Source organism: Podarcis bocagei, assembly GCF_964188305.1.
Source record: "Podarcis bocagei genome assembly, chromosome: 10".
In the NCBI taxonomy this organism is placed as follows: Eukaryota; Metazoa; Chordata; class Lepidosauria; order Squamata; family Lacertidae; genus Podarcis; species Podarcis bocagei.
Window position 1 is genome coordinate 34,627,585 of NC_138135.1, and position 24,554 is coordinate 34,652,138.

The following is a 24,554-nucleotide window of genomic DNA, read 5'->3' on the forward strand; positions in this document are numbered from 1 at the left end:
GTCTCTCCTGTTTTTTGCATTCTTCCTTTATAGGGCGGTTCTTTGGTACAGGAGATAATACCAGAATGACGTCACAAAATCTGGATCTAGGGAATTGGGTGGCTAGTCTTCAGGTGTCTGACTGTTCTGTTCAAGACAGATAGAAAGACTGACCACCATGGGCCATATACTCTGCCCAAATGGCACCTTAGGAAAGATGTAAGGACTCACCTCGCATCTAAAGTCCTTCAGGCACTGATGTCTAAGCACGTAGGAGGTGTGGGGCTGTTCCATGGCTGATCACCTCCTGTTTGGTGGAAGATCTAATTGGGATTGTAAATACATTCCACTAAAGGCACTCACAAGCCTCCTTGTGATTGGGAGCCCCATTTGTGTAGGGTTCCCACACTCCCTTTGCTGACCTCCCTGCTCAAGCAGAAACTCTAGTGTTGGAGGGGATGAGGGCAGCATGTGTGCACCTGCCCCTCCTGCAGTTAGGCCGCATTCACACCATACATGTAAAGCACAATATCACTTGAAACATTCACCGCTTCCCCCAAAGAGTTCTGGAAGCTGTAGTGCCACAATCCCTCTCCAAAGGAACTCTGGGAATTGTATGGGGAAGATGGGCCTCCCAACACTCTCAGCACCCTTAGCAAACTGCAGCTCCCATAATTCTTTGGGGGAAGCTGTGACTCTTTAAAGTGGTAGCAGTGCTTTAAATGTATGGTGTCAATATAGTCTAAGGCAGGCTTCCTCAAACGCTGCCCGCCAGATGTTTTTGTCCTACAACTCCCATGATCCCTAGCTAGCAGGACCAGTGGTCAGGGATAATGGGAACTGTAGTCTCAAAACATCTGGAGGGCCGAGGTTGAGGAAACCTGGTCTAAGGCATCTATAATGCTTTACGAGGACAACAGCCATACATGTAATCATCTAGCACGGGACGGGCTGTTCTGAATGACAGCAGCTTTTCAAAGTTTCAGGCAAATGTGTTTCTCTTCCTCCCAACACAAGCTTTTATGTGGAAGTGTTAGGGCAGCTTCCCCCAAGCTGGTGTCCTCTAGATGTTTTAGACTGCAATACCATTATCCTTGGCAATTGGCCATAAGGATTGGGGCTGACTGAAGCCCAGCATAATCCAGGCTGGAGAAGGCTCTGTGAGGGAATTGTATCTGTGACCTTCACAGATACTGTAGGTGGTCGGTCAAAATAAGTTACCAAGTTGTTACTGTTTGTGCTTTTTGTCTGTTTGAATTTGAGCACATGCAAATTACCCAGAAATAACAAAAACAAATAGTATTGATTTCCTGTGCCTTCATTATTATTATTTAGTTCCACATTAAGTTACAATATTGAACTACAAAGCATAGAAGCCTGGGTGTAGGAGCTCCGCTGCCTGTTTGTGATGCATTAAAAAGCATATATATATATATATTTCTAGTTTTGGTGTCTTCGGGTGTCTTCCCGTGTAAGAGTTGGGGTGTCTAGGCGACGTTTCGACGAGGTCTCACTCGTCATCTTCAGGCTGGTGCTTTCGGCTTCTTGTTACTGGAACAGAGCAGGATCTCAGTGTTTGAGTTCCTATAAATACTGTTGAGGGGGTGTGGTGTATAGCCTCCAACGTTCTGGGCAGAGAGGGAGTTCCCAGGTTAGTGTGCCTTTTCTTCTTTTGTTCCTTAATTACTTGAGGGATATCTTGAGTGATTTCTTGAGTGATGTTCTGAGTACCACTTAGGAGGGTCATTAGGTGTGGATTAGTTGCTAAAGCTTTCGTGTCTTGACCTCTTGACCTTGTGAAGAGTTTTTTTGAGAAGATGGCTGTACTGCACTTAGTTGTGCTCTGGCTTGGCTTCGTGTATAGGGGCGAGCTGTGGTTTTGTGCCCTGTGCCAGCCAGATCTGTGTAGGGATTGCAGGGGGGTGCAGCATCCGGAGGTGCCACTATGGTTTGGCTACTGGATGGTGTCTGTAATTTATCTGTGGAGAGGGTCTGGGTTTGGGTCTGGTGTGGTTGATTGGAGATGGCGTTCTGTGTGCCTCTGGTTCTGGTGTCGGTTTTTGTGGTTCTGGTGTCGGTTTTTGACACCAGAACCAGAGGCACACAGAACGCCATCTCCAATCAACCACACCAGACCCAAACCCAGACCCTCTCCACAGATAAATTACAGACACCATCCAGTAGCCAAACCATAGTGGCACCTCCGGATGCTGCACCCCCCTGCAATCCCTACACAGATCTGGCTGGCACAGGGCACAAAACCACAGCTCGCCCCTATACACGAAGCCAAGCCAGAGCACAACTAAGTGCAGTACAGCCATCTTCTCAGAAAAAACTCTTCACAAGGTCAAGAGGTCAAGACACGAAAGCTTTAGCAACTAATCCACACCTAATGACCCTCCTAAGTGGTACTCAGAATATCACTCAAGAAATCACTCAAGATATCCCTCAAGTAATTAAGGAACAAAAGAAGAAAAGGCACACTAACCTGGGAACTCCCTCTCTGCCCAGAACGTTGGAGGCTATACACCACACCCCCTCAACAGTATTTATAGGAACTCAAACACTGAGATCCTGCTCTGTTCCAGTAACAAGAAGCCGAAAGCACCAGCCTGAAGATGACGAGTGAGACCTCGTCGAAACGTCGCCTAGACACCCCAACTCTTACACGGGAAGACACCCGAAGACACCAAAACCTGCATTCCTGTACCCGTGAAAATCTACGAAAGCATATATTTCTAGTATATATATAAAACAGCTGCCTGTGAACAAAAACCCACAAATTGGTCAGTAATAGACATCTGGTTTTCACATAAAATTTAAATAAGGATACATTTATCATTAACTGAACATTGCTTTTTTTGGTCCATTCTAAAAAAACCCAGTCGCTCTGTGTCGGAATCAGTTCCTTCCTGTGAAAGTCATTCAAATATCTCTTGCTGAAAAGAGGCAGTGGGTAAAGGGGAAAGGAAGAGTAATCTCTTCAAAACAGAAATACAGCAGCACAGGAGTTAAACCAGGTGCAAGTGAAGATGCAGACATGAAGACACAGTACTAGGTGAAAACATCATTGATGCAACTTTTCAAACCTGACTTCTGCAGCCCGGTGTCCTCTGTTTTAGACTGCAGTGTCCATCAGCTACATCTGACTTCGGTAGCTGCAAGGCTATCAGTCCTGGAGGGCACCAGTTTGGGAACGGCAGTAACAATTACCTAAGATAAATCCCCTCCTTGCTACCCTTTATTTTCAAATATCCATTCATGCAGGTAGCAAGCTGCCGTCCTACACCTTGCGTTCATGTTCATATGAAAGTAGCTGGAAGCATTCATTGCAGATGACGATGATATGAGCTACGTAATATGAACATTCACTTTGGAGAGGTCCATGTTCCACTGAGTAGGGGAGGGAATAGGGCAGTCTTATTTTCTACTCATAAGAAGCTGCCCTGCCCTGACTACTACAGTTGTCACTTTTTTCCTGGAGTTTCAGTTGAACTGTATAAGTTCTGATCTGTGCCATACAAAGCCTTTGAGGCAGAGGGTGGGAGTACAGACACCGTTTATGAGACCTATGGAGTGTGGACAGCTATCTTCTACTGAGTATATAATAAAAGGGTCGTGCCCTTTATTAATGTTTTCTGTGCTTTCCTTCTTTCAGGAATCTTGGAGGGGACAGCCTTGTAGGACAGCAGGTATCCTGAATTTATTTACCTGTTGTTTAAAGGGCACATACACTCTACCTGTGTCCTCCTTACGCCCTGCTCAAATGTGCTATGGCCTGGGTGTCCTGCATGGCTGAAAGAACCTCTTCCCCTTGAGATACTGCTGGACTCCCAGTGTCCAAAGCTGAGGTGGTCATTGGTGATGGGAATTATAGTCAAGCCACAGCTTCTGTACCCTTGATCTATTGGCACTGACAAAAACAATGCTCATCTTCATCAGCATAAACCTGTAAATATGCAAATTGTCAACCCATAACTGGCTCCGAGTGAAATACATTGTTGGCTTATTGGAAAATATTGAGATATTTTTTGACTGGGGTGAAAGAATGATGAGGACAAGTGTAGAAGGGAATAGGATACAAAGGGCAGACAAGACAATGACCAGAGGGGGAACTTAACAGATACAAAGGAAAGTTGAGTCATAGCATCCAGTTCTGTGTTCTTTTACTGCTTGGAAGGCTTTGCTTCCAAATTCACAACACTGTGCATGAAACCATGAGAGCTAAGAACTGGGGTTGTTTTTCTTTCTTTGTTTGTTTAATGAAAAGTAAGCAGCATGAAGCAACTCAATCTTAGTGTGGCACAGTATGTGGAATGCATATATTAGGGCCGGGCGATAATCTGGTTTTCAACATCGTGATATAGCCACAGCTAAACATCGTGATACACCAATATATCACAATGTCTGAAATAAGGATGGAGTTATGTAGAGGCGTTGGTTGGCTTCACAGTTTTTCTTGCATCGTGATTTTGGCCAGCGACTGCTATTGTGATTTGCTGCTCCCTGCAGGAGGCAGTGAAGAGCTGAGCCGACAAAAGTTAACATCGTGATTTTTGCATAGCAACATACATACATACATACACACATTATGATTTATGATATTTTGCCAGGTCAAAAATTATGAACCCCATACCATGAAATGGACTTCAAAACAGTTTTGGATGATATATCGTCCAGTCTGAACACACACCATGATTCGTGATTTATGAAACTGATATCACCATATGGCCTTCAAACGGGTTTTGGACAATATATTGATATATTGCCCAGCCCTAGCATATATAATTGTACTCTGACAGTATCTCATGGGAAGTCACCAACCAGAGGAAGAACCTTTTGCAATTAACCATCACTCTTATCACTATTTTTATCTAAAGGCAGAAACAGGCAAATTTTAGTCTCTTTGTTTTTGCTGCAGTAGACTAACACCATTACCCCTCTGGAAACTAAAGAAAATAGTTCTGTGTTAAATATAAAAATCTAGGGTTTGGAGACTACAGTAACGAAGGCTGCTGCTCTGTCTGCACTGAAGGTAATTTAAAATAGAATATATGCTTATGGAAACAATAAACAGTAGCAATGTTTGCTACAGTTTGGCTAGTCTCAGTAGTTTATAGCTAATTTCACATTCAAACATTTAGTAAATCTGAACTTTAGATTCTTAATCAGACAAGTCTAGAAGGAAATCTACATCACAATCTGATGACTAATCAGGAATGATATTAAAGCTACAGCTGTAAACATTTCCTCATTCATAAACCTGGTTTAATTCATCTGGATTTATGAACGTGTGAATGCATTAGAACTTCTGTTGCCCTATGCTCAAACCACCATTCTCCCTATTTTCAGTGCGAGTGCCATTGTTTATGTAGACAAAACACCACATACACAGAAGAGGGAGATAGTTGCAGGTTTGGGAAGAGCTCAAGAAGAACAGAGGATATTTAAGGAAAACAACCACCACCCAAAACAACTGCTGAAGCCTGAAGGTGCTCAGGGGCCAGAGAATGCTTTCTGAGGATGGAATGGAATATCCGGGGGGGAGGGCACTGAACAGGAACTCTCCACACTGCAACATTTTGTTGAAGGGCCCCACTTGTCTTTTATACTCTTTACTTTGGGGGCCAAATGAAGATGTTGCCTTTCTTACAAAGTCCTTTACAACAGCCCAATCCCTAGCATTGCTCAAAGGTCATCCAACTAACATAGCTGAAATCTGTTTAAAGATGCACAATTCAGCACTGTTGTTCAGCCTGATCGAGTGATGGAGATCTGCATGCAGCAGAAAGTTTCTGTACAGGTATCACTTGCCAGATCAGGAAGCACAGGCAGAAATGAGATGTGCATCTCAGTGTGGATGCCAGCATCCATACTGCATTGCTTTCAATGGGAGTGAAGTGCATATCCCATCCACATTCTGGCACAATAGCCATGTGTCAATGTCTAAAAAACAAAACAAAACATTACTACTGCTAGGAGGGGCCATTATTTATCGTTCAGGTTACGCTCTCATTTCACACATTAAAAAGGCTCTCAAAAAATAATTTGCCAACCACATTGATGGTTCAAGAATATGAAAATACTTGACAGGTCTTGCACTTGTAACACTACAGGCCCTGCTCCCTTTTAAATATAACTTTAGTGTCTTTCTGAGATTCATCTCAAAAATATCGCCTTGGCATTTCTTCTAGAAATGGAAGGGGGTATATAAATTATTTCAATCATTATAATCACCATCTCAAAAATAGGTTCATTTGGGTGAATCTGTGGGGATTATTAGCTTCCAAATAAGAAAGGAAAAAAGCCTTAACTAGGATACAGGTTTCACTTTAAACATAAACAACAACACTTTACCTTGTTTGGTGGGAATGAGGGTATGGCAATTGGGGTTCTGCAGTTCCGCAGTAGCAAGATGATGGCACAACTGATGAACAGCTTTCATCATCTCCCTCCCTTTCTGACACTCCGGCTCCCGTTTCCAAAGTGCATTTTGACCTTGGGCCTCAGCAAGTCCTGAAAGGATCCAAAAGGTGCTTTCCTAAGGTGAGTGAGGGTCTCATCTGAGTGATTGAGAGCAGCAGGGACACCACGAGTCAAGATTCATTCACTGTCTCTGGAAAGAAGATCTCCTGGCACCTCCGGACTGTGTCTTGGGGAGACTGGATGCTGTGCCCCACCGTGCGAGGGTCGTCATAGATTTCATAATCATTCCCACCCTAAGGATAAGAAGAATCTTTACTATTGGCCACTTAGAATTAAGGTGCTGGACATGGTGGTTAAAATGAGCAGGCAAGTATATAATACCGTAAGCCCACAACCTGAGTGTATTTAACATGTGCGCATTCAAGCTCAACATGCTTGGCATAAAAAAAAATATGAATAAAAAGGGGGCAGAAAGGGAGTGGGTGTCCAGGAAAAAAGACTGGCAATCCCATCTGCCATTGAACCCAATGTGTTTGGACAATACACAATTTTGGCTTTAGGTGTATTCCCTCTGTATGTTGCAGCCTTACTATACTTGAAAAACACAGACTCGTTTCCAAGCACAATTCAAAGTGCTGGTGCTGACCTTTAAAGCCCTAAACGGCCTCGGCCCAGTATACCTGAAGGAGCGTCTCCACCTCCATCATTCAACTCAGACTCTGAGGTCCAGTGCCAAGGGCCTTCTGGCGGTTCCCTTACTGCAAGAAGTGAGGTTGCAGGGAACCAGGCAGAGGGCCTTCTCAGTAGTGGTGCCCACCCTGTGGAACGCCGTCCCATCAGATGTCAAGGAAATAAACAACTATCTTACTTTTAGAAGACATCTGAAGGCAGCCCTGTTTAGGGAAGTTTTTAATGTTTGATGTTTTATCGTGTTTTTAATATTCTGTTGGGAGCTGCCCAGAGTGGCTGGGGAAACCCAGCTAGATGGGCAGGGTATAAATAATAATTATTATTACCATCATCATCATCACCATCCAATTTCCACCCCCCATTAAGGCAGAATATGAGTCCCCCCCGCCAGACGTCAGATTTATTTATTTACTTCAAGGCATATATGCCACACCTTCACCCCAAAATGGATCGCTTTATACCAGTTGCTGGGAATCACAAGTGAGCAGAATGCTGTTGCACTCAGGTCTCACTTCCCTTAGACATCTGATTGGCCACAGTGAAAATGCAATGATGGACTAGATATTTTTGCACTACAGTCCTCATCGCCTGTGACCAGTGACCACCGGCCAACTGGGGCCAATGAGAGCTGGATTTCAGCAACATCTGGAGAGTCTCAGGATCCTCACCCAGTACAGTGTATGTGCCAGGAGGCTCAAGCCATCTGAAACCGGCAAGGAATTGAAAATAATGCAGAGGGTGGGCAGTGAGACACAAAAATCACTGCTTCTGGAAAACACTGGATTTATTGAGCCCTGGAAAGAATATCTTCCCCCCTCTCCTGCTCCCTTCTAATCCTGAACTTGGGTTGTGTCGTGCCTATCGGATCAGAAGGTTGTTTCTGCATACCCAAGGGACTGCGTACCCCCGTTATGCAGAATTTGTAAATTAAAGTATTTCTTGTGGGACCTGACTTCATGTAAAACCTAATCTGAAGTGATGCTGCTGCTCATGGTATTGATTTCCCCCTGTCATGCATCAGTAGTCATGACCTCACATGCTGACAGGGAGGGAGGAGAGCCAATAAACCACACTATTTCAGGCATGTTTTATATAAGTGTATCCATGTGTAGGTTGTGTTGTTTTTTTAAAAAAGAGGGTTGGGTGTGCTTAACTGGTAAATCCAATCTCTGCAGAGCACCCACACCAGATAATCAGAATGTGTCCACAATGCACCTGAAAGCAATTACGCAAGGGCTGAAGTGTGGGCTGCGTTGTCTGCGCTGTAAGATTCACGATGAGCATGTGAGACAAAAGTTGCCCACTTTCTTTTCTCCTTCCTCGCAAAGCTTCTGTGCAGACAGGTACACGTAAAGATAAAGAACCCCTGGACAGTTAAGTCCAGTCAAAGGCAACTATGGGGTGCGGCGCTCATCTCGTTTTCAGGCTGAGGAAGGTGGCGTTTGTCCACAGACAGCTTTCCAGGTCATGTGGCCAGCATGACTAAACCGCTTCTGGCGCAACGGAACACTGTAAGGAAAACCAGAGTGTGCACGGAAACACTGTTGACCTTCCCGCCACAGCGGTACCTATTTATCTACTTGCACTGTTCCAACATTGTGACACCAGATGGTGCTGTTGAGCTGAAATAGTTTCCTATGAAATTTTCCATTGTGAGCTTTAAAATGGTTATTTTCAGAGCATTTTCAGAGTCTTTTTTTAAAGCTGTGTAAGGTAAAGGTAAAAGGTAAAAGACCCCTGGACGGTTATGGGATGACTATGGGGTGCAGCACTCATTTTGCTTTCAGGCCAAAGGAGCTGGCGTTTGTCCACAGACAGCTTTATGGGTCATGTGGCCAGCATGACTAAACTGCTTCTGGCACAACGGAACAGCGTGACGGAAACCAGAGTGTGCATGGAAACGCCATTTACCTTCCTACCGCAGTGGTACCTATTTATCTACTTGTACTGGCATGCTTTTGAACTGCTAGGTTGGCAGAAGCTGGGACAGAGCAATGGGAGTTCACCCTGTCACAGGGATTTGAACCACCAACCTTCTGCACTGTCTGCACTGTAAGATTCATTGTGTTCATGTGATACAAAAGTTGCCCACTTCTTTTTCTCCTTCCTCGCAAAGCTTCTGCGCAGACAAATCCCTTTAGAGATGTTGAAATGAAATGGCACCTTAACAGATGTCTTTGCATTTTCCAGTCACCAGAAGAGGGCACTCTTAGTTTATAGTTGCTTTCATGCAGTCCAGGTACCAACTTGTAAGGCTGGGAAATGCGAACGAGAGCCACTTCAAACCTTACAGCAAATGCTCCCATCACACATCAGTTGTGTCTTCTCTGAAACATCCAAAGGGCATTTGCACATCTGAAAACAGGCTTTCAGCCATGGTCCCCAGGTTTATTTACCAAATGTTTTGAAATACACAAATGCCCTTTAATCACTGTAGAAAAGACACAGTTGAGCCACAGTGGAAATGGGAGTCTGCTGGTTATTTTAATGCAATGTACAGTGGTGCCTCGCAAGACGAAATTAATTCGTTCCGCGAGTTTTTTTGTCTAGCGAATTTTTCGTCTTGCGAAGCACGGTGTCGGAAAAGTTTTGGAAAAGCATCAAAAATCACCAAAAACCTCAAAAAGGCTACCACACCGCGTTCTATGAGTTGCTCCTCAAAGTCAAGTCGCAACTGTATTAACGGTGTTAAGAAAAAGGAAACAAACTTGCAAAAAACGCAAGACGTTTTCGTCTTGCGAAGCAAGCCCATAGGGAAATTCGTCTTGCGAAGCAGCTCAAAAACCGCAAAACCCTTTCGTCTAGCAAGTTTTTCGTCTTGCGAGGCATTCGTCTTGCAGGGCACCACTGTAGCTCTGTGGAGAGCCTGCCAGTTTAGATATGGACAGCTTTATCTTCCTCGATCCCACACAGGACTTGGCCCCTTGTCAAAGAACAGGGCTTTGGTCAGATTTACTTACTGGACTTGTCTCATTCCCAAAGAAATGGATGGTGTCGAATCTCTCATCCTCAAGGATATCGAGGCAATAGCGCTTGTCCCAGCCCTCAGGGAAGACGTCAAAGCTGATCATCCCACCTGCCAGAGGGGGAAAGCGTGATGGAATTAAGGGAAACAGACTGAAGGGGGAGGCTTGCAGGAAAAAGATCTCCCCTCAACACCTCAGGTGCAAATGGCTTTTGTAGAATCAATTGTTCCGTGATAGATGGTCATGCACCATGGCTGCCAGCCTGCCTGCTTCTCTGACACATTAATTCAGTAGCTGCCGTTTCTATGGCAATGGGGCGGAATGGCGTCAGCAAGGCCGCATCAGCCAAAGGCACAAACAAGAAACAGTTGGCTGGGGAAGTGTGAGGAGAAGGAGCTAATGACTTCTCAGAAAAAATATCTATAAGGGGGAAGGGTGGCTCTCAAGCTTTTTGGCTGGAGGGCTGGCAGGGAACCCTATTCTAAAGTGTTCTTATCTTCTAAGTACGGCTGGGCAGGGAAAGGAGAGTCTGTTAACTGTGGGACGAATGTAAAATGCAGATTGGTCCTAGCATTGGATCACTGCAGGGTAGAGCAAAGGACTTTTGCCATGAGACCTCATTCGCTGTCAGTTTGGCAGTACTACAGCTGTAGTCCAGATAAATTATTCTGGCATGCTGGTGGCAACAGCTCCAATAGCAACTGCCCCCACCACAAATAAAGGAAATATGGCCACCTGCCAGCCCCCTAATAAGGGACAAAGAACCCACTATTGCCAGCACTGTACTCCTAGTCAAATGTTAGCCACATGAAGGATGTACAAATGATTAGGCCCACGATTTCAGGTTTAAGAGTACAGCCATTTCCCCCTTCAGTCTCCTGCTGAACGTGTAGAGGTCAGAGGGGTGGCAGTGAAAGGGGCACACAGACTTGGGATGGGGGGGGGCAGGAGCACAGAGGGCTAACAAATGGATAGGGTTGCACCCAAAACAGAGCATTGCTGCCAGACCACTGGAGTATTAGGCAGAGCACTGCTAGCCACAGACCATGCTCTGATCCTGACAATTCTTGGCAAAGAAAGTGATCCCTCTGTTAAAACAGCAGTCCTTCCAAGAACGCTAACTTGGACATATGTTTCACTCAATTAAATGGGGGTTATGTCTAAAAAGTTTGAGGGTTTTAGAATAGTATGGAAAAGAAACTCATTGCAGACAGGGATCACCACAGGGAAACCTCTTTTAAGTCCTGTAACGAAGCACTTACCCAGTTTTTTAAAACATAAACCATGCTAGGTATTTTGCTTTTCTAAGACCCCAAAACTAATTGTACCAAGTACCCAAACTCACTTTAAAAAAATCTTTTTTATTGTCAGTTTCTAGCACAAGAATAATGAACTTGTGTGCACAAAAGCACAACACAGCCAAAACAAGAATATATACATATTCTTCTTGAATACAAAATCAATTGTTTTTCCTATCCATTCCTCCCAAATCACAGAGAGGACTAAGAAAACTCTCACCTCGGGAAAACCGCAGGCCTTTGCCAGCAAACTCCCTCTGTAAGGCAGCTACAAACTTCTCTCGAATCCTCTCTTTCTGTAAAGGAGATGAAGAGAAAACAAATGAGAGAGAACTGAAGAGGGATAAGGAAACATCCCCCTCAATTACTTTGATCCTTGTCAGATCCCACTTTCCCCCATGAAACACAGTATTTTGTGTTTGTGCCTTGCGATTTCTTTCAAGAACTGTGACCAGTCAGAATAATATTCCTGTTTCGCTCCAGCTTATAGGCAAGGTACCCTAGCAACAGGCTTAATACTTAGAAAACACACACACACACAACACAACACCCTGGGGTTCTAACAGGCTCCAGTGTGCCACAAATACATTTGGAGCCTAATGCTCATGATTTACCTTGTCCAGTTCTGAAAATTCTATTCGTTCTTCCAAAGTGCAGCTTCGACCAATAGGAGAGATGTTCAACATCCCATTGCGAAATTCAATAAACGTCCCCCTGAGAATATATATTTTTTTAAGGGGAAGAGAGAAGGAAAAACTTGGGTATGTGGTTGTAAAAAAAAAATACAGTCCTGTTGCACAGCCTCATGATTTCTTTAACATGAAGTCAAGCAGAATCTTCCCGCCGTGATACAACACAAAGTCAAACTAATCGCAAGAAGAGGGACCTCTACCTTGCTTATGGTGTGTGGCATGCAACTTTTCCTAAGAGAGCTGATCATAGATTCCTCGTGGCCCTTACCTATCGCATCTTACTTTTTCCAGGGTAATTTTTTCCCCTACGAGAGCTGGAGCTATTAGAAGTAAATGCCTAGAATACCACTCTTTAATGTTTCATTTATTCATGATGCAAAATTCCCATGGACAATGTTGGTCACAGCATTATAGTATAGCAAAATAACATAAACTGAGTCGAGGTTAACTTGTTTTTTTAGAAAGTGGTACTCAAAAGACACAACATCTGTAAAGGCTAAGTTAAATCAGCTGCGCACAGAGTTGCTTTCCTTCTGTTCTAAACACTGACTACTTAAAAATATATAGAAGGATATTGGAAAAAGTGGGGAAACAATAGCAACGTTAGAAAGCATAGTGAATACAGGGCAATGAGTTTAAACTCCAGAAAGGATGGAATTTCTTCTTAACATGTTACCCAACTCTAAGAACAGTTATGCAATGAAATCAAGTGCTGAAAGAAATTGTGGAATATTTCCCTTTCAGGTATTCAGTAAAACAGTGGAAAGGTTTCTGTTGGATATTATTTGAAGATTAAGGTTCTTTGTTTTAGTTGGGCGGGCAGGATTATCAACTTTGTGGTTCTAAACACTCACATAGTATCTGGAAAATAAAAAGAGAGACCTGAATCCTTTGATGAGTTAACTTAAGGAAGGAAAGCCCCTCCCCAAGCTCGAAGTGACACGCTTGTCCTAAAAAGCCTCTCTGGAGAAGCTGGGGCACTTCCTGAACAATGGGACTGGGACACTTCCTTAAGGAGACAAGCCAGAGTCTGCATGCCCTGGAATAAGAAAGGACCATTACCGTTTCTTGGGCAGCTTTAGAAGTGCCATGTAGTTGAGGCAGAAGTTGATCAGATCCTGCAGAAGTTCTTCCCCAAGGTGGTTCTGGATAGCCTGTTAAAAAAAAGCCAAAGGTCACACTGAGGCAACAGAGTGCAATTCTCTTACCAAACACACCCACATTGTGAACATCAGAACAGGTTGTTTTATTATATGTTGAACGGAACAAAAATGAAAAGATAGGGGCAGCACCAAAAGGACCAGTAAATCAAGGAAAAAAGGAAGTGAAGATTCAAAATGCTGCTTGAGAATTCTATTTTGTGCTGTAATGTGCTGAACATGTTTTTGACGTATCATCTCGCACTAAAGGAAATCACAACAAGGATTAGATGTCCACATTTCTGCACTGCAGGGGGTTGGACTGGATGACCTTTGGGGTTCCTTCCAAGTCTACAGGCATTTATCTAAGGCATGGGGAGGGGCTTTCCTGCTGTGGGAAAAGCCAGGAGCAACAGATTATCCAGTTGCTCCTGTGAGGAGATACTGTGTCCTCGCAGGGACTAAAACAACGGGGACTCCATAGCCCTAAGTTATACAGTACTATATATAATATATATATAATAGTACTGAATATTAATATCCTTATAAATGATACCCATACAAATACCTTACATATTTGATATAAAGTGTATATCTTTACGTTAAGATTATTAGCTTTGATACTGAGTACTCTTTAACATAATCTTTATTGTCATTTCTGAGTGCCCCTGAAGATGCCAGAAAGATGTTAGGCATATTACTTCATGAATTAAAATTGTTCAAGCATTACTTCAAAGTTTTGCCTCCTTTTTTGGAGGGGGGGGGGAGGGAAACCCTTCCTCAATAAAATACTGACTTATCAGATAACTGTATGGAGCCAGATAACCCGAGAGACTTTGGATACCATCATCTCTCTCTGAGAGATTTGGCAGAGAAGGAGGGTGAGAGGAGGAGGAAATTTGCAGCCTTGGTGGCAGAGCACAAAGCGGCTGGGCCTACCTGCTTGGAGACCAGTTGCCCATTCTTGTACTGCACGGTGCCATTTTCTGCAAAGACGTAATCAAACTTGTCGATAACTGTGGGGAATAGATTTGTAGGGGCAAAAAGGATGTTGAGGAGAAGAAGTGAAGGAAGGGAAATGAAGGTGAGAGAGAAATATCAATCAGTCAGGTGGATAGGGGCTGCAAGGGAAGTGGATGCTGAATCGCAGGATCTCTGTGGTTTTATTCTGACACTTCAGCAAAATTTGATTTGAGGTGCCCTGAAAATAGTGATGCTCGTGAATGCCGGTAGTGATGCTCCCATTTTACAGATGAAGGTGTGCAAGTTGCTGAGTGAGAACTCAATCATCTGACAGACACAGCAACAAAGCTGAATTGTGCCTGCCCATGCTCTCTTTGTCTGGCCTCCCCCACTTTTCCATTTGGAACGTCTCAGTAACTCAGAGTGCAACCCTGAGCTTGTTTACTCAGAAGCATGTGTCTCTGTGCTCAATGAAGCTTACTTGCAAGCAAATGTGCACAGATCTGCAGCTACAGGTTATTTCACACTGGCCTTTCCCAGCAGTGATAAAAAGGCCAATGCTGAATCAGCAGTTCACTTTCCGTTTAAGGGAACATTAGGTTATCTCTAGTCTAGAAGGAAGGTTTTAGAATCTGATATTATTCTTTGTCACTAGGGGAAGGGGCAATGGAGGGGAATGCAAAGGCATGGAACAACCGTTCTGCTTTACTGCTTTACTTCTGCAAAAGGATGTGAGTCTTGCACTTAGGACCACAGGCTCAGAGGAACCCCACCAACTAAGTCTGGAAACATGGGCTGTGAATGAACTCATGATGCCATTTACTGTAGGATGCCCTGCAACCTTATTAGGCTTATTGCAGGCCAGATAGGATTGACTGTTTGCAGTATAAATTCAGCTGGTGGCTTCCTTCTCTGCTTTTCTGGAAGCTGCTGCTATTCCATATGGCGCTGCATTGCAAGTGCCTGCAGTTTTCTGGATCCCTGTTTCTATGTTTGTACCAAACAAATATCCCATGATGCCCTTGGCTCTGTCCCCATCTCCACCTTTCCCCATCACCTCAGTACCTCCCTCTTTGCTCTGCTCCTGTTCCTGCTTTCTCTGCTGGGACCTTCATCTGCCTTCCCTCGTGATGTACCTGCATTGGAATAAGTCAGGCACACAGCTCTTGTTGGACCTGATCAAGAGGATCCCGAAACTGCATTGGGTCAATTTAAATCCACCCCTTATAGATTGGGGATATAACGAGATGTCTTGGAAATCCTGAACTGAAAGTGCAGTGGGTAATGCTGCAGATATAGGGAGTAGGACAGAGAGAAGCCACAGGTGTCTGTCCTGTCCATGTGGCTAACCCACTTTCGAAGGCCAGAGCTGATTCCACTTCCCACCAGTCCGAAGCCACAGGAGAACATGCTGAGCTTCCAAGGACTATTTGGAACCTTCCAATACTGAGTTTGGCTTTGTGGATCTGCAGTACAGTTATGTTACAGTAGCACAGAAATGCTACGACTGTCTTGGGTTTGATCCAATATGCAGAAACAACCCATGGATATTCCTTCCCAGGCTGTACCACTTCAGAGTGGTAGAGAATCACACATTTGAATGCCTCTGCACATAAAACAAAACTCTTCAGATGGGGCCTGTTTGGGTGAAGTTTAGGCCCAAACCTCTCCCCACACTAGCTTTCCTTGAAAAAGGACGGAGGTGCATGGAGTTACATGATCCCCACCCCTGCAGTCTGAAATGGTGCAGTCCACAGCAGCCATACCATGTGCTTTCCTCTGCATGTGTCAATTTGCACACCCTTTTGTTCACCAATATGACTGCTACGATTGCTTGATTTTGCAATCCATTAAACAAAAGCACCATTAAACAAAAGCACCATTAAACAAAAGCATTAAACAAAATGCTTCCATTAAACAAAAGCACCTAGAAAGCAGAAGTATGTATTGCTCACCTTCATCTCCTTCACCCAGCTGCTCAGCTATCTTGGAGTAGTCTGAGCCACCCACTACTCCAATTAACACTCTCGTACGCAGCTCTTGAAGAAACTCATCTACTTCAGGCTTAATTTTCTGGAGGGAAAAGGAGAAAGAGTGGTAGTTATTGGCATGCCATCAGGAAACAAAAACTACTGAGAGACCTGTGTTGCCTTAGAGCAGCCTTCCTCAACCTGGTGCCCTACATATGTTGTGCACTACAACTCCCATCTGATCAGCACTGGGTGGGGCAATGGGAAGTCATAGTGCCAAACATCTGGACAGCGTCATGTTGCAGAAGGCTGCCTAGAGATTAACAAACTCATTGCAGCAGAATGAGCATTTGTAACCTGGAACAACAGAGAAATGCCAGGAGAGCTGGTGGATTTATGCCATAGAAGTGGAAGGCTCTTGCACAGCAAAGCTGAACAATCAACAAAATGAAGAGACCGAATACTCTATTATTTTTCTTCCTAGTTGTGCTTTGATATCATAAAGCAGATGTGGGGAACCTCAGGACTTCCAGATGTTGATGAACTACAATTCCTAAAAGTATTAACTGAATGGTCAAAGTGGTTAATCAATTAATTGTTTAATACGTGATTTTGAAAAAGATTTAGCTGGAGTGGAAACAGTAGTGTATGTTAAAAATAATGTGACAATTTAGATCTGATTCCAAACACATATTGAAGTTCGCTACACCCCATCTCACCCCCCAAACAATTGAGATTTCGCTGTTATTTGTCAAAAGGAACAGTTGTATTTTAATTGTAAAGGGCTAACATCTCAGCAGCTGGCATCCTTGGACCGTTGCCAGGGCCCCAGCACCACAACAAGGTCCACTGTTGATGGCTGACCTGCCTTGCCCCCTCTTTTGAACTGGCACTGAGTGCCAGGTGGTTGGATACAACCATCTTTTTAAGTTCCCACAATGCCCCAGACCTGGGAGGCACTGTGGGAAACAGAAAATGTTGCTAGATGCAGTTGCCCACTGCTACTTGAAGCACTGGCACCATAGGCAGATAAGCCCATCAGGACCCACTGACAAGAGGAGGGGGCCTGCCAAAGGACACTTTTGCCCACAGTCCCCTCTCAAACCTGGAGCCAGCCCTGCCACTGTCTATCATCAGAAGCACTAGTGAACTGAACTGTAACTTTTATTTACACTGGTGAAAATTCACCCATCACTTCAAAGCAAAAAAGCAAGGAACCTCCTAGTGATCCAACCTCTAGCTGTTGGGAACAAAACCATATATTCTTCACAACCTACAAGAGTCAATTTAACACACACACACACACTTCATCTAGCATGTTTTGCAAATGAGTTTAGCTACGGCAGTAGCAGACTTTAAAAAACACCATCTGCACCTAATTTATGTCTCTCACTTTGCAAAATCCACACAGCACCAGCACCCTGCCACAATTAAAATATTAGATGGTTAAATGAACAACCAAACACTTAAGGGACAGGCTGGTCTAATGCAAAGGCACCGTCAACAGAGCAATGGGAGCTCACATGATCTGCATGCAAAGGAAGCCACTCTGCCAACCCTTCAGAGCTGCTTGGACATACTCTCTCATCCACAGCGAAGCAAACCGCCTGTAGTGCGCCAAATCCAACACTTCTGGACATGCCCTATGCCCCTCCAAGAGAGATAAGACTAGTATCTGAGTAAATCAACATTGTGATCACAAGGCAAATCATATTTAGGTTGTCTCCTTGGTTGTTTTCCCACTAGGATTTTATCACCTAGTGAATCTAAAAATAAATAAATTCGAAGGGTGGAGTGAATGGACACAGCCAAGGCTTTGCCATGCAGCAGAATGTAGGGACCTTCTTCAAGCAGCATTATGAAGGAACAGATGAAGGCAGCAACTGATGTCCAAACCTGCAGCAAGACTTAAAGCAGCGTTCGGGGACCTTAGGATCTCCAGATGTTGTAGCCAGTGATCAGGGATGACTTGAGTTTGAGTCAAACAACATCTGGAGGGCTACAGGTATATCCTTAGTGGGTAGGGCACCATTTGCACTCCAGGCAGCCAAATGGTTTGGGCTGACAGTGGTTATAGCATCATATATTCGTGAATGGTTAGTGGCAACAGCTGTCTAACTGTGCTCTGGAGTTGCCTTGAGAGCTTATTAGTTCTCCAATGAGAATATTAATAATGGCAAGCTTCTTTGACTGACTGCTTGCCTGATATTATCAGTATTTCCCTGCAATGTGCAGCATCAGGTGAATCCTGTGGAACTTCCAAGTTGTTGTGATACAGAACCACCCCACACAATTTCTTTAGCTGTCCAAGTGGACCAGTTAGGTCCTTCCTGAACCTTGGCGTACATGCAATCTGAGCCCTCCTCTGAGATGTCCTGTAGGTCAGGAACATCCCATGAACTTAGCACCTCAACCACCCATCTCCCAATTTCCAAAAAGTGTTAAGCTTGCTTTCTTGTGTATGTGCAATGCCAATCACAGCCCACCTGGTCCTGGACTCCATAAATACTAAATTTGGTGCCTCCAGGGCCAATCAGAGGTGGAGGGGATGATGCCAGGAGGGTCATTTGGCCTGAGCCTCAAGCTCAAAGGGGGCCTGAGTTTTAGACACCTTAAATTTTTTGCAGTGGATGAGTTTTTCAGCTTGTTTCTATACACATTGGACCAAAATGTGACACGTTCTCTCAGCTCAGTTCAGCAAATTTGGGCATATCAGTGCAGTTTAATGCATTATTTTGCTGAAAATTTAATGGAATGCATCAAATCTTTTTATTTGATGTGTTGAAAGTGTCTTCTGCTCAAGGAAGTGCTACTTTACCCTTTGAGCTAGAATCTTGTGAAACAGACATGAAACAATCTGACACATAGGCAAGAGGTTGCATAAGAGCTTAAGGACTGCTATTCCACCCACCAATCTTGGAACAACACTAGCAGCTCTTTTACTTCCATGTGCAGTACTTTGGATCCAGCCCAGTGGTTAATACTTTGAGGTGGTTTTCTTTTAATTTTTTTTCCCATCCTTCCAAAGAACAGTAACAATTAAAGTTGATTAAATCTAATTGCCTGACACATCCACCTTGCAGTTTGAGGAGGTGGGAAGGCTTAAAACTGAAGACTAGTCTCTACATTGGACATAATCAACTGCTAAGGCTTTTTCCTGCACTTGTGTGCAACTATAGTCTGAACATATGTACTGGGCTCCAAGCCTGCAGGGACCCAAAACTCTTAGCCTTTGTTTTTTTTAAAAAAATTAGTCAACCAGACATCTATTTTAAAAAGTTAGAAAGCAAACTGTGGAGTCAACACTGTAAGCCTTATTAGGAAAATAAACAGCTGTTGCTAAAGTCTTTTAATCACTTTTGTTAAGTAACCAGAGGAAGAAAAGCTGATATAGGACTTGGAAAGGGAGCCTCCCAGAGCATCAGAAAAAAATAAGAGAAGCTTGTTATTGTTGCTGCCAATCTGACACTGGATGGAGGAGAAGAATCTGCTTTTTTTTTTTTCACTACTAATACTACTACTACTTTCTTTCTTTCTTTTTCTTATGAAATTTTGCACCCCTAAGAATTTTGCATCCAGGACAATCGCCCCTGTTATGTCACTGAGATTATGCTATGCCACTGCGATTAAGCAGCAGTTCTTGCCAATGCAAGGACCCAACCCACATACAGCTTACAGGACCCAGGAAATCCTGTTGGCATCCCTGCCTCCAAGTTCCAGATCCTAGGACCAAGAAGTAAGTAATCAGATAGTTCCATTCTGCCTTGCTTGTGAGCTTCCTAGAGTTTGCACCTAGCTGACCAGTTTGTGGAAACCAATAGCTCAAGCCTATGTTTGCTCAAAAGTTGCTCCCAGCCTGTCCAGCGGCGCTGAGACTGCTGTCCTCGCTCCGACACTCTTGCTAGGAAGCAAACCCCACTGAACACAGCGAGACTTCCTTCCGAAGAGACCTGCAGAGGATCGCGCTGTTAAGTGCTGCAATATTGCAGATGCACGTCTGCGGTCCGGTCCAATGCGCACCATTCTTACGTAACCGTCTAGCGGAGATGCCCCGCAGCGAAGCCCAGACCTGACCCGGCAGCCTGCCTGCATCCTGACGGACCTCTTGGCCCGCGGTTGAACTCTTGCGTAACCGGTTGCAGGAAGGAGAAGAAGAAGAGGTTGGGGGGGGGGGAAGGGTCGCTCTTGCCTTCCCTTCTGCCGGGCTTGGGCAAGCTGGGTCCGCACTCCGATCCAGACAGCAGCTCTAGCGCCAGAACCCGACTGCAGCAGGAAAGGCGCGACTCCGGCGTGGGGTCTCCATTCATTCCGAAGATCGCCCAAGGGCGACCTGGGCGCGCCGTCGAAGCGGGGTGGGGGATCGGGGTGGGGGAATCCGCTACCTGGCGAGGCGGAGTGAGTGTCCCATCCACGTCGAAGAGGCACAGGATCCGCTCCCGGTTCCCGGTGGCAGCCATTGCAGCCGCGGGACTCCTTCCCTCCCTCCCTCCTCGGCGGCGGCGGCGGCTCCTTCGCAGGGACGAGGCTGCAGTTGGCAGGGAGGCGGGAAGGAGGCGGGAGGGAGGCGGCGGCCCGAAGGCGACCCAACTGCGGCGCGAAGGGCCGCCCATGTGACTCGTGTAAACCGGCCTGGCAACACGTACACCCGCCGGGGGGCGGAGGGGACTCGGCGCCAAGCGCAGGCCGGTCGGCTGGCTGGCTCTCTCGGCGGGACCTCGGCGCGGCTCCTTCGGCTGCGCTTGCCTCGTCCTTCCCGAGGAAAACGACGCAGAGCCGGGCAAAGATTCCCGCCGTTCCCCACCGGCGGCGGCGGCGTAAGGGACGCCCGCGGTACTTCTCTTAACGTGTTGCCATAGTCGTCTTGGTTTTCCCGCCATCACGTTTTAGCAAGGAGAAGAAACCGACGCGGAACAAAAACACTTCCACGAGGAATTCTATGTTTTCAGCAGTAAGCCGCCTCGAGTCCCTGTCAGGGGAAAAGGCGGGATATAAAAATACATGTATAGTACAGTGGTACCTCGGGTTACATACGCTTCAGGTTACAGACTCTGCTAACCCAGAAATAGTGCTTCAGGTTAAGAACTTTGCTTCAGGATGAGAACAGAAATCGGGCTCCGGTGGCGCGGCGGCAGCAAGAGGCCCCATTAGCTAAAGTGGTGCTTCAGGTTAAGAACAGTTTCAGGTTAAGTACGGACCTCCGGAACGAATTAAGTACTTAACCCGAGGTACCACTGTACTAGTAGTAGTAATAATAATAATAATAATAATAATAATAATAATAATAATAATAATAATAATAAGTTGTATGTGAAACTCCATACGTACCAGGTAGACAAAAGGATGTCAGAAAAACTACAGTAGGTCAGAGGCACCGGCTAAGCAAGTGAGCTGTAAATGGGAAATTAGAAACAGGAATACAGTATAAGAATCAAGTCTGTGGCAGCCTTCTCCTCCAACTCTGTGCTCTCCAGATTTTTGGGCTACAACTCCCACCAATCCCAGTTCCACTTACTCTACTAGCCTCTTCTTTGTTATTCTGGAAATACTGAAACTCTTGTGAATTTTTAAAAAGTATATATTTTATTTCTTGGTTGCCTAGCCCCTTCTCCCCAAAAAAGTCCCAAACTGACTCACACAGAAAAAAACAACAACCCATGTAATACAATTCAAACAAAGGTAACATTAAAATCAGTAACAGCAAAACTAAAATTTTATAACATAAATAATATCTCCCCTCACAGCAACAACATCTTAGTTAAAATAGCTGCAAAGATCATAATGGCATTATCACTTAAATGCCTGTTAGAATAGCAAGGCACCGAAAAGAAGTTGGAGTTAATGAAGCAGTAATGCCTCAGGTTGCAATAAAGTGTTTTATATACCTTTTGATTCAGTTGCACTAGACAGAGGCTACTTTTGCTATGTTCAGAAAGTCTCAGTAAAGAGGTACAATATTGTCAAGGGCAGGGATAGGATCTACAGTGGTACCTCGGGTTACATACGCTTTAGGTTACAGAGGCTTCAGGTTACAGACTCTGCTAACCCAGAAATAGTACCTCGGGTTGAGAACTTTGCTTCAGGATGAGAACAGAAATTGTGCTCCAGCGGCACGGCGGCAGTGGGAGGCCCCATTAGCTAAAGTGGTGCTTCAGGTTAAGAACAGTTTCAGGTTAAGAACGAACCTCCAGAACAAGTTAAATACTTAACCCGAGGTACCACTGTATAATGCAAGTAAACTGAAAGTTTCTTGTAGTCTTTCCCCAACCTTGTTTACATTATAAACCATGTATTTATATCAGTTTACCACGTTTGTACATGACCTTTATCCTATCCACCCATCCAACCATATTTGATAAAAACTATCAGCTTCCACATTAATGCTACTTACTTTAGCATTGTCATGAAATAACAAACAGCACCTTCCCTTTCTTTGTTTGTTTATTTATTGCATTAGTCATCTTAGGTGGCTGCTGGAAGGTTACACATTAATATTTCACCCTGATGTAATTAGAGACATGATCAGAGCTGGCCCTGAACATTTTGCTGCCTGAAGCAAAGAACAAATGGGCTTCCTTTAGTCCATGTACACGTGTTGGCTGGTTGAATCTTCATTCAACTGGTTCTTTGATCAAAGTATCAGACGATATATTTTTACCAGCCAGCCCAATCTCTGCCAAGCAGTATGAGATTCCAGGGGTTTTGACACTTAACCAGGGTTTGTGTTTCCTTTGGGAAAAATGAGGCACAGTGTAGACTGTAGTCTCTTTTTGGAATATGGTTTCTTTACACATATTTACACCTGAGTTTGGATGGAGAGAGGGTTCTGTGCATCACATCTCAAGAGGGGCTTGCTCCCCACAGCAGCACAGCTTTGGATTCAAAAGTAACCAGAATGCCGTATCTATGTCTCCGCCACACAGATTGTCCATCAGCTTGCATGGCATCTGGCCCCACCCTTTTAGTTCACCAAAACCAGGCTTCCTAAACTTTGGCCCTCCAGATGTTTTTGGCCTACAACTCCCATGATCCCTAGCTAGCATGACCAGTGGTCAGGGATGATGGGAACTGTAGTCTCAAAACATCTGGAGGGCTGAGGTTGAGGAAGCCTGACCAAAACCCTTGCTAAAAGGCAACCCAAGTCTCATGCAAAAGGGGCACTTTTTTGCAAAAGGGGTAACAACATGCCCCCTGTAACTCTAGCAACCGCCCCCTCCCAACTCTGCTATTTTCTTTTGCTAATTAACACACCGGTGGGTGCCTTTTGTCAGGGTAATGACTTTCCCACCACCTGTTTTGTTCTTTGATGGCACCTCTCTCAGCCAATCTCCTGAGGAAGTTGGCTTGACTTATTTTTTGTTGTTGTTTTGTTTAGTCATTTAGTCTTGTCCTACTCTTCGTGACCCCATGGACCAGAGCACTCCAGGCACTCCTGTCCTGACTTATTTTTTAGGCGTTGCTAAATCCATTGATCAAACCCCGCATTTACTAATTTCAGAAATTATGGGGAGAACATGGCACCCAGGAATTTTAGGGGATCATCCCCCACCCACTGCAAACCCATAACAATATACCACAGGGATGGAGAGCAAAACTTCCAAAATTCTAGTATTTTAGAACAGCATTCCAATCTGCACTAACATCTAAATACTGAGGGGAAAACAGGTAGACTGATATAGAGCAATCTGAAAGCTATCAAACTGAAGTAGGTCTAGACGATTTCAAATAGAGGCATAGAAATCTAACCAAAATGATGTTGAAATGCTTCTTGCCTTCAGGGCTGGGCATATTGTTTGCAATAATACTTAATTCATGTTGATAGAACTGGTGAAATCATAGGAAAGATATGACAGTTCGCTCTCTCAGATAACAATGAAGTCATCTGTCTATGACTGAAAGCTGTATGGCATGATTACATTTGTTCATTTGTCCTGAATGCTGGGATGAGCCTAAAGCCATCAATCATCGCATTTGGATGCAAATGATAAATCAAAGATTATGTGCTGGAGATGTGGCAACAAATTGCTCAAACAGAAGTTGTCACGAGTGCTAGCCTTGCTCAATGCAGGCATTATTATAATGTATTCATCCTTCCCCCAGACCTGGCAAAATATTTGGCTTTAGAAGGCAGCAGCGGTAACTCCTTGAAATTATGGCGAGCTATAATTTAAAGAACTTGTTAAAGATTCAATAGCACTGATGTATTATAGAACATATATACATTTTCCTCCTGAATAATAATTGCTGGAGAAGTAATGTTAGCCATGCAACAGAAAGCACTATCTTTTGGATGCCCTGAGATTACGTTAAAAAGGTAAATGGGCCCCTGACCATTAGGTCCAGTCGTGACTGACTCTGGGGTTGCGGCGTTCATCTCGCTTTATTGGCCAAGGGAGCCGGTGTACAGCTTCTGGGTCATGTGGCCAGCATGACT

At 44.5% G+C, this 24,554-nt stretch overlaps 1 protein-coding gene across 1 annotated transcript; it reads right to left on the bottom strand.

The window, feature by feature from the left end:
- Positions 1-4,216: 4,216 nt before the first annotated feature.
- Positions 4,217-20,584, bottom strand: PMM1 (phosphomannomutase 1). The gene is made up of 8 exons (XM_081209620.1): positions 20,506-20,584; positions 16,109-16,226; positions 14,130-14,206; positions 13,114-13,205; positions 11,974-12,073; positions 11,580-11,655; positions 10,056-10,171; positions 4,217-6,698 (listed from the first exon to the last, which is right to left on the bottom strand). The coding sequence occupies exons 1-8, from the start codon at positions 20,578-20,580 to the stop codon at positions 6,576-6,578; spliced, it is 777 nt and encodes a 258-aa protein (XP_081065746.1). The 5' UTR covers positions 20,581-20,584; the 3' UTR covers positions 4,217-6,575.
- Positions 20,585-24,554: the final 3,970 nt, after the last annotated feature.

What these genes read in the sequence shown, in the direction of transcription:
- PMM1 (XM_081209620.1), bottom strand. Translation starts at nt 20,580, where the DNA reads ATGGCTGCCACCGGGAACCGGGAGCGGATCCTGTGCCTCTTCGACGTG. An exon ending in GCTGGGTGAAGGAGATGAAG is followed by an intron (nt 14,207 to 16,108) that starts GTGAGCAATACA and finishes TATTCCCCACAG; the next exon opens with TTATCGACAAGTTTGATTAC. An exon ending in TTGGGAATGAGACAAGTCCA is followed by an intron (nt 6,699 to 10,055) that starts GTAAGTAAATCT and finishes TCTTATCCTTAG; the next exon opens with GGTGGGAATGATTATGAAAT.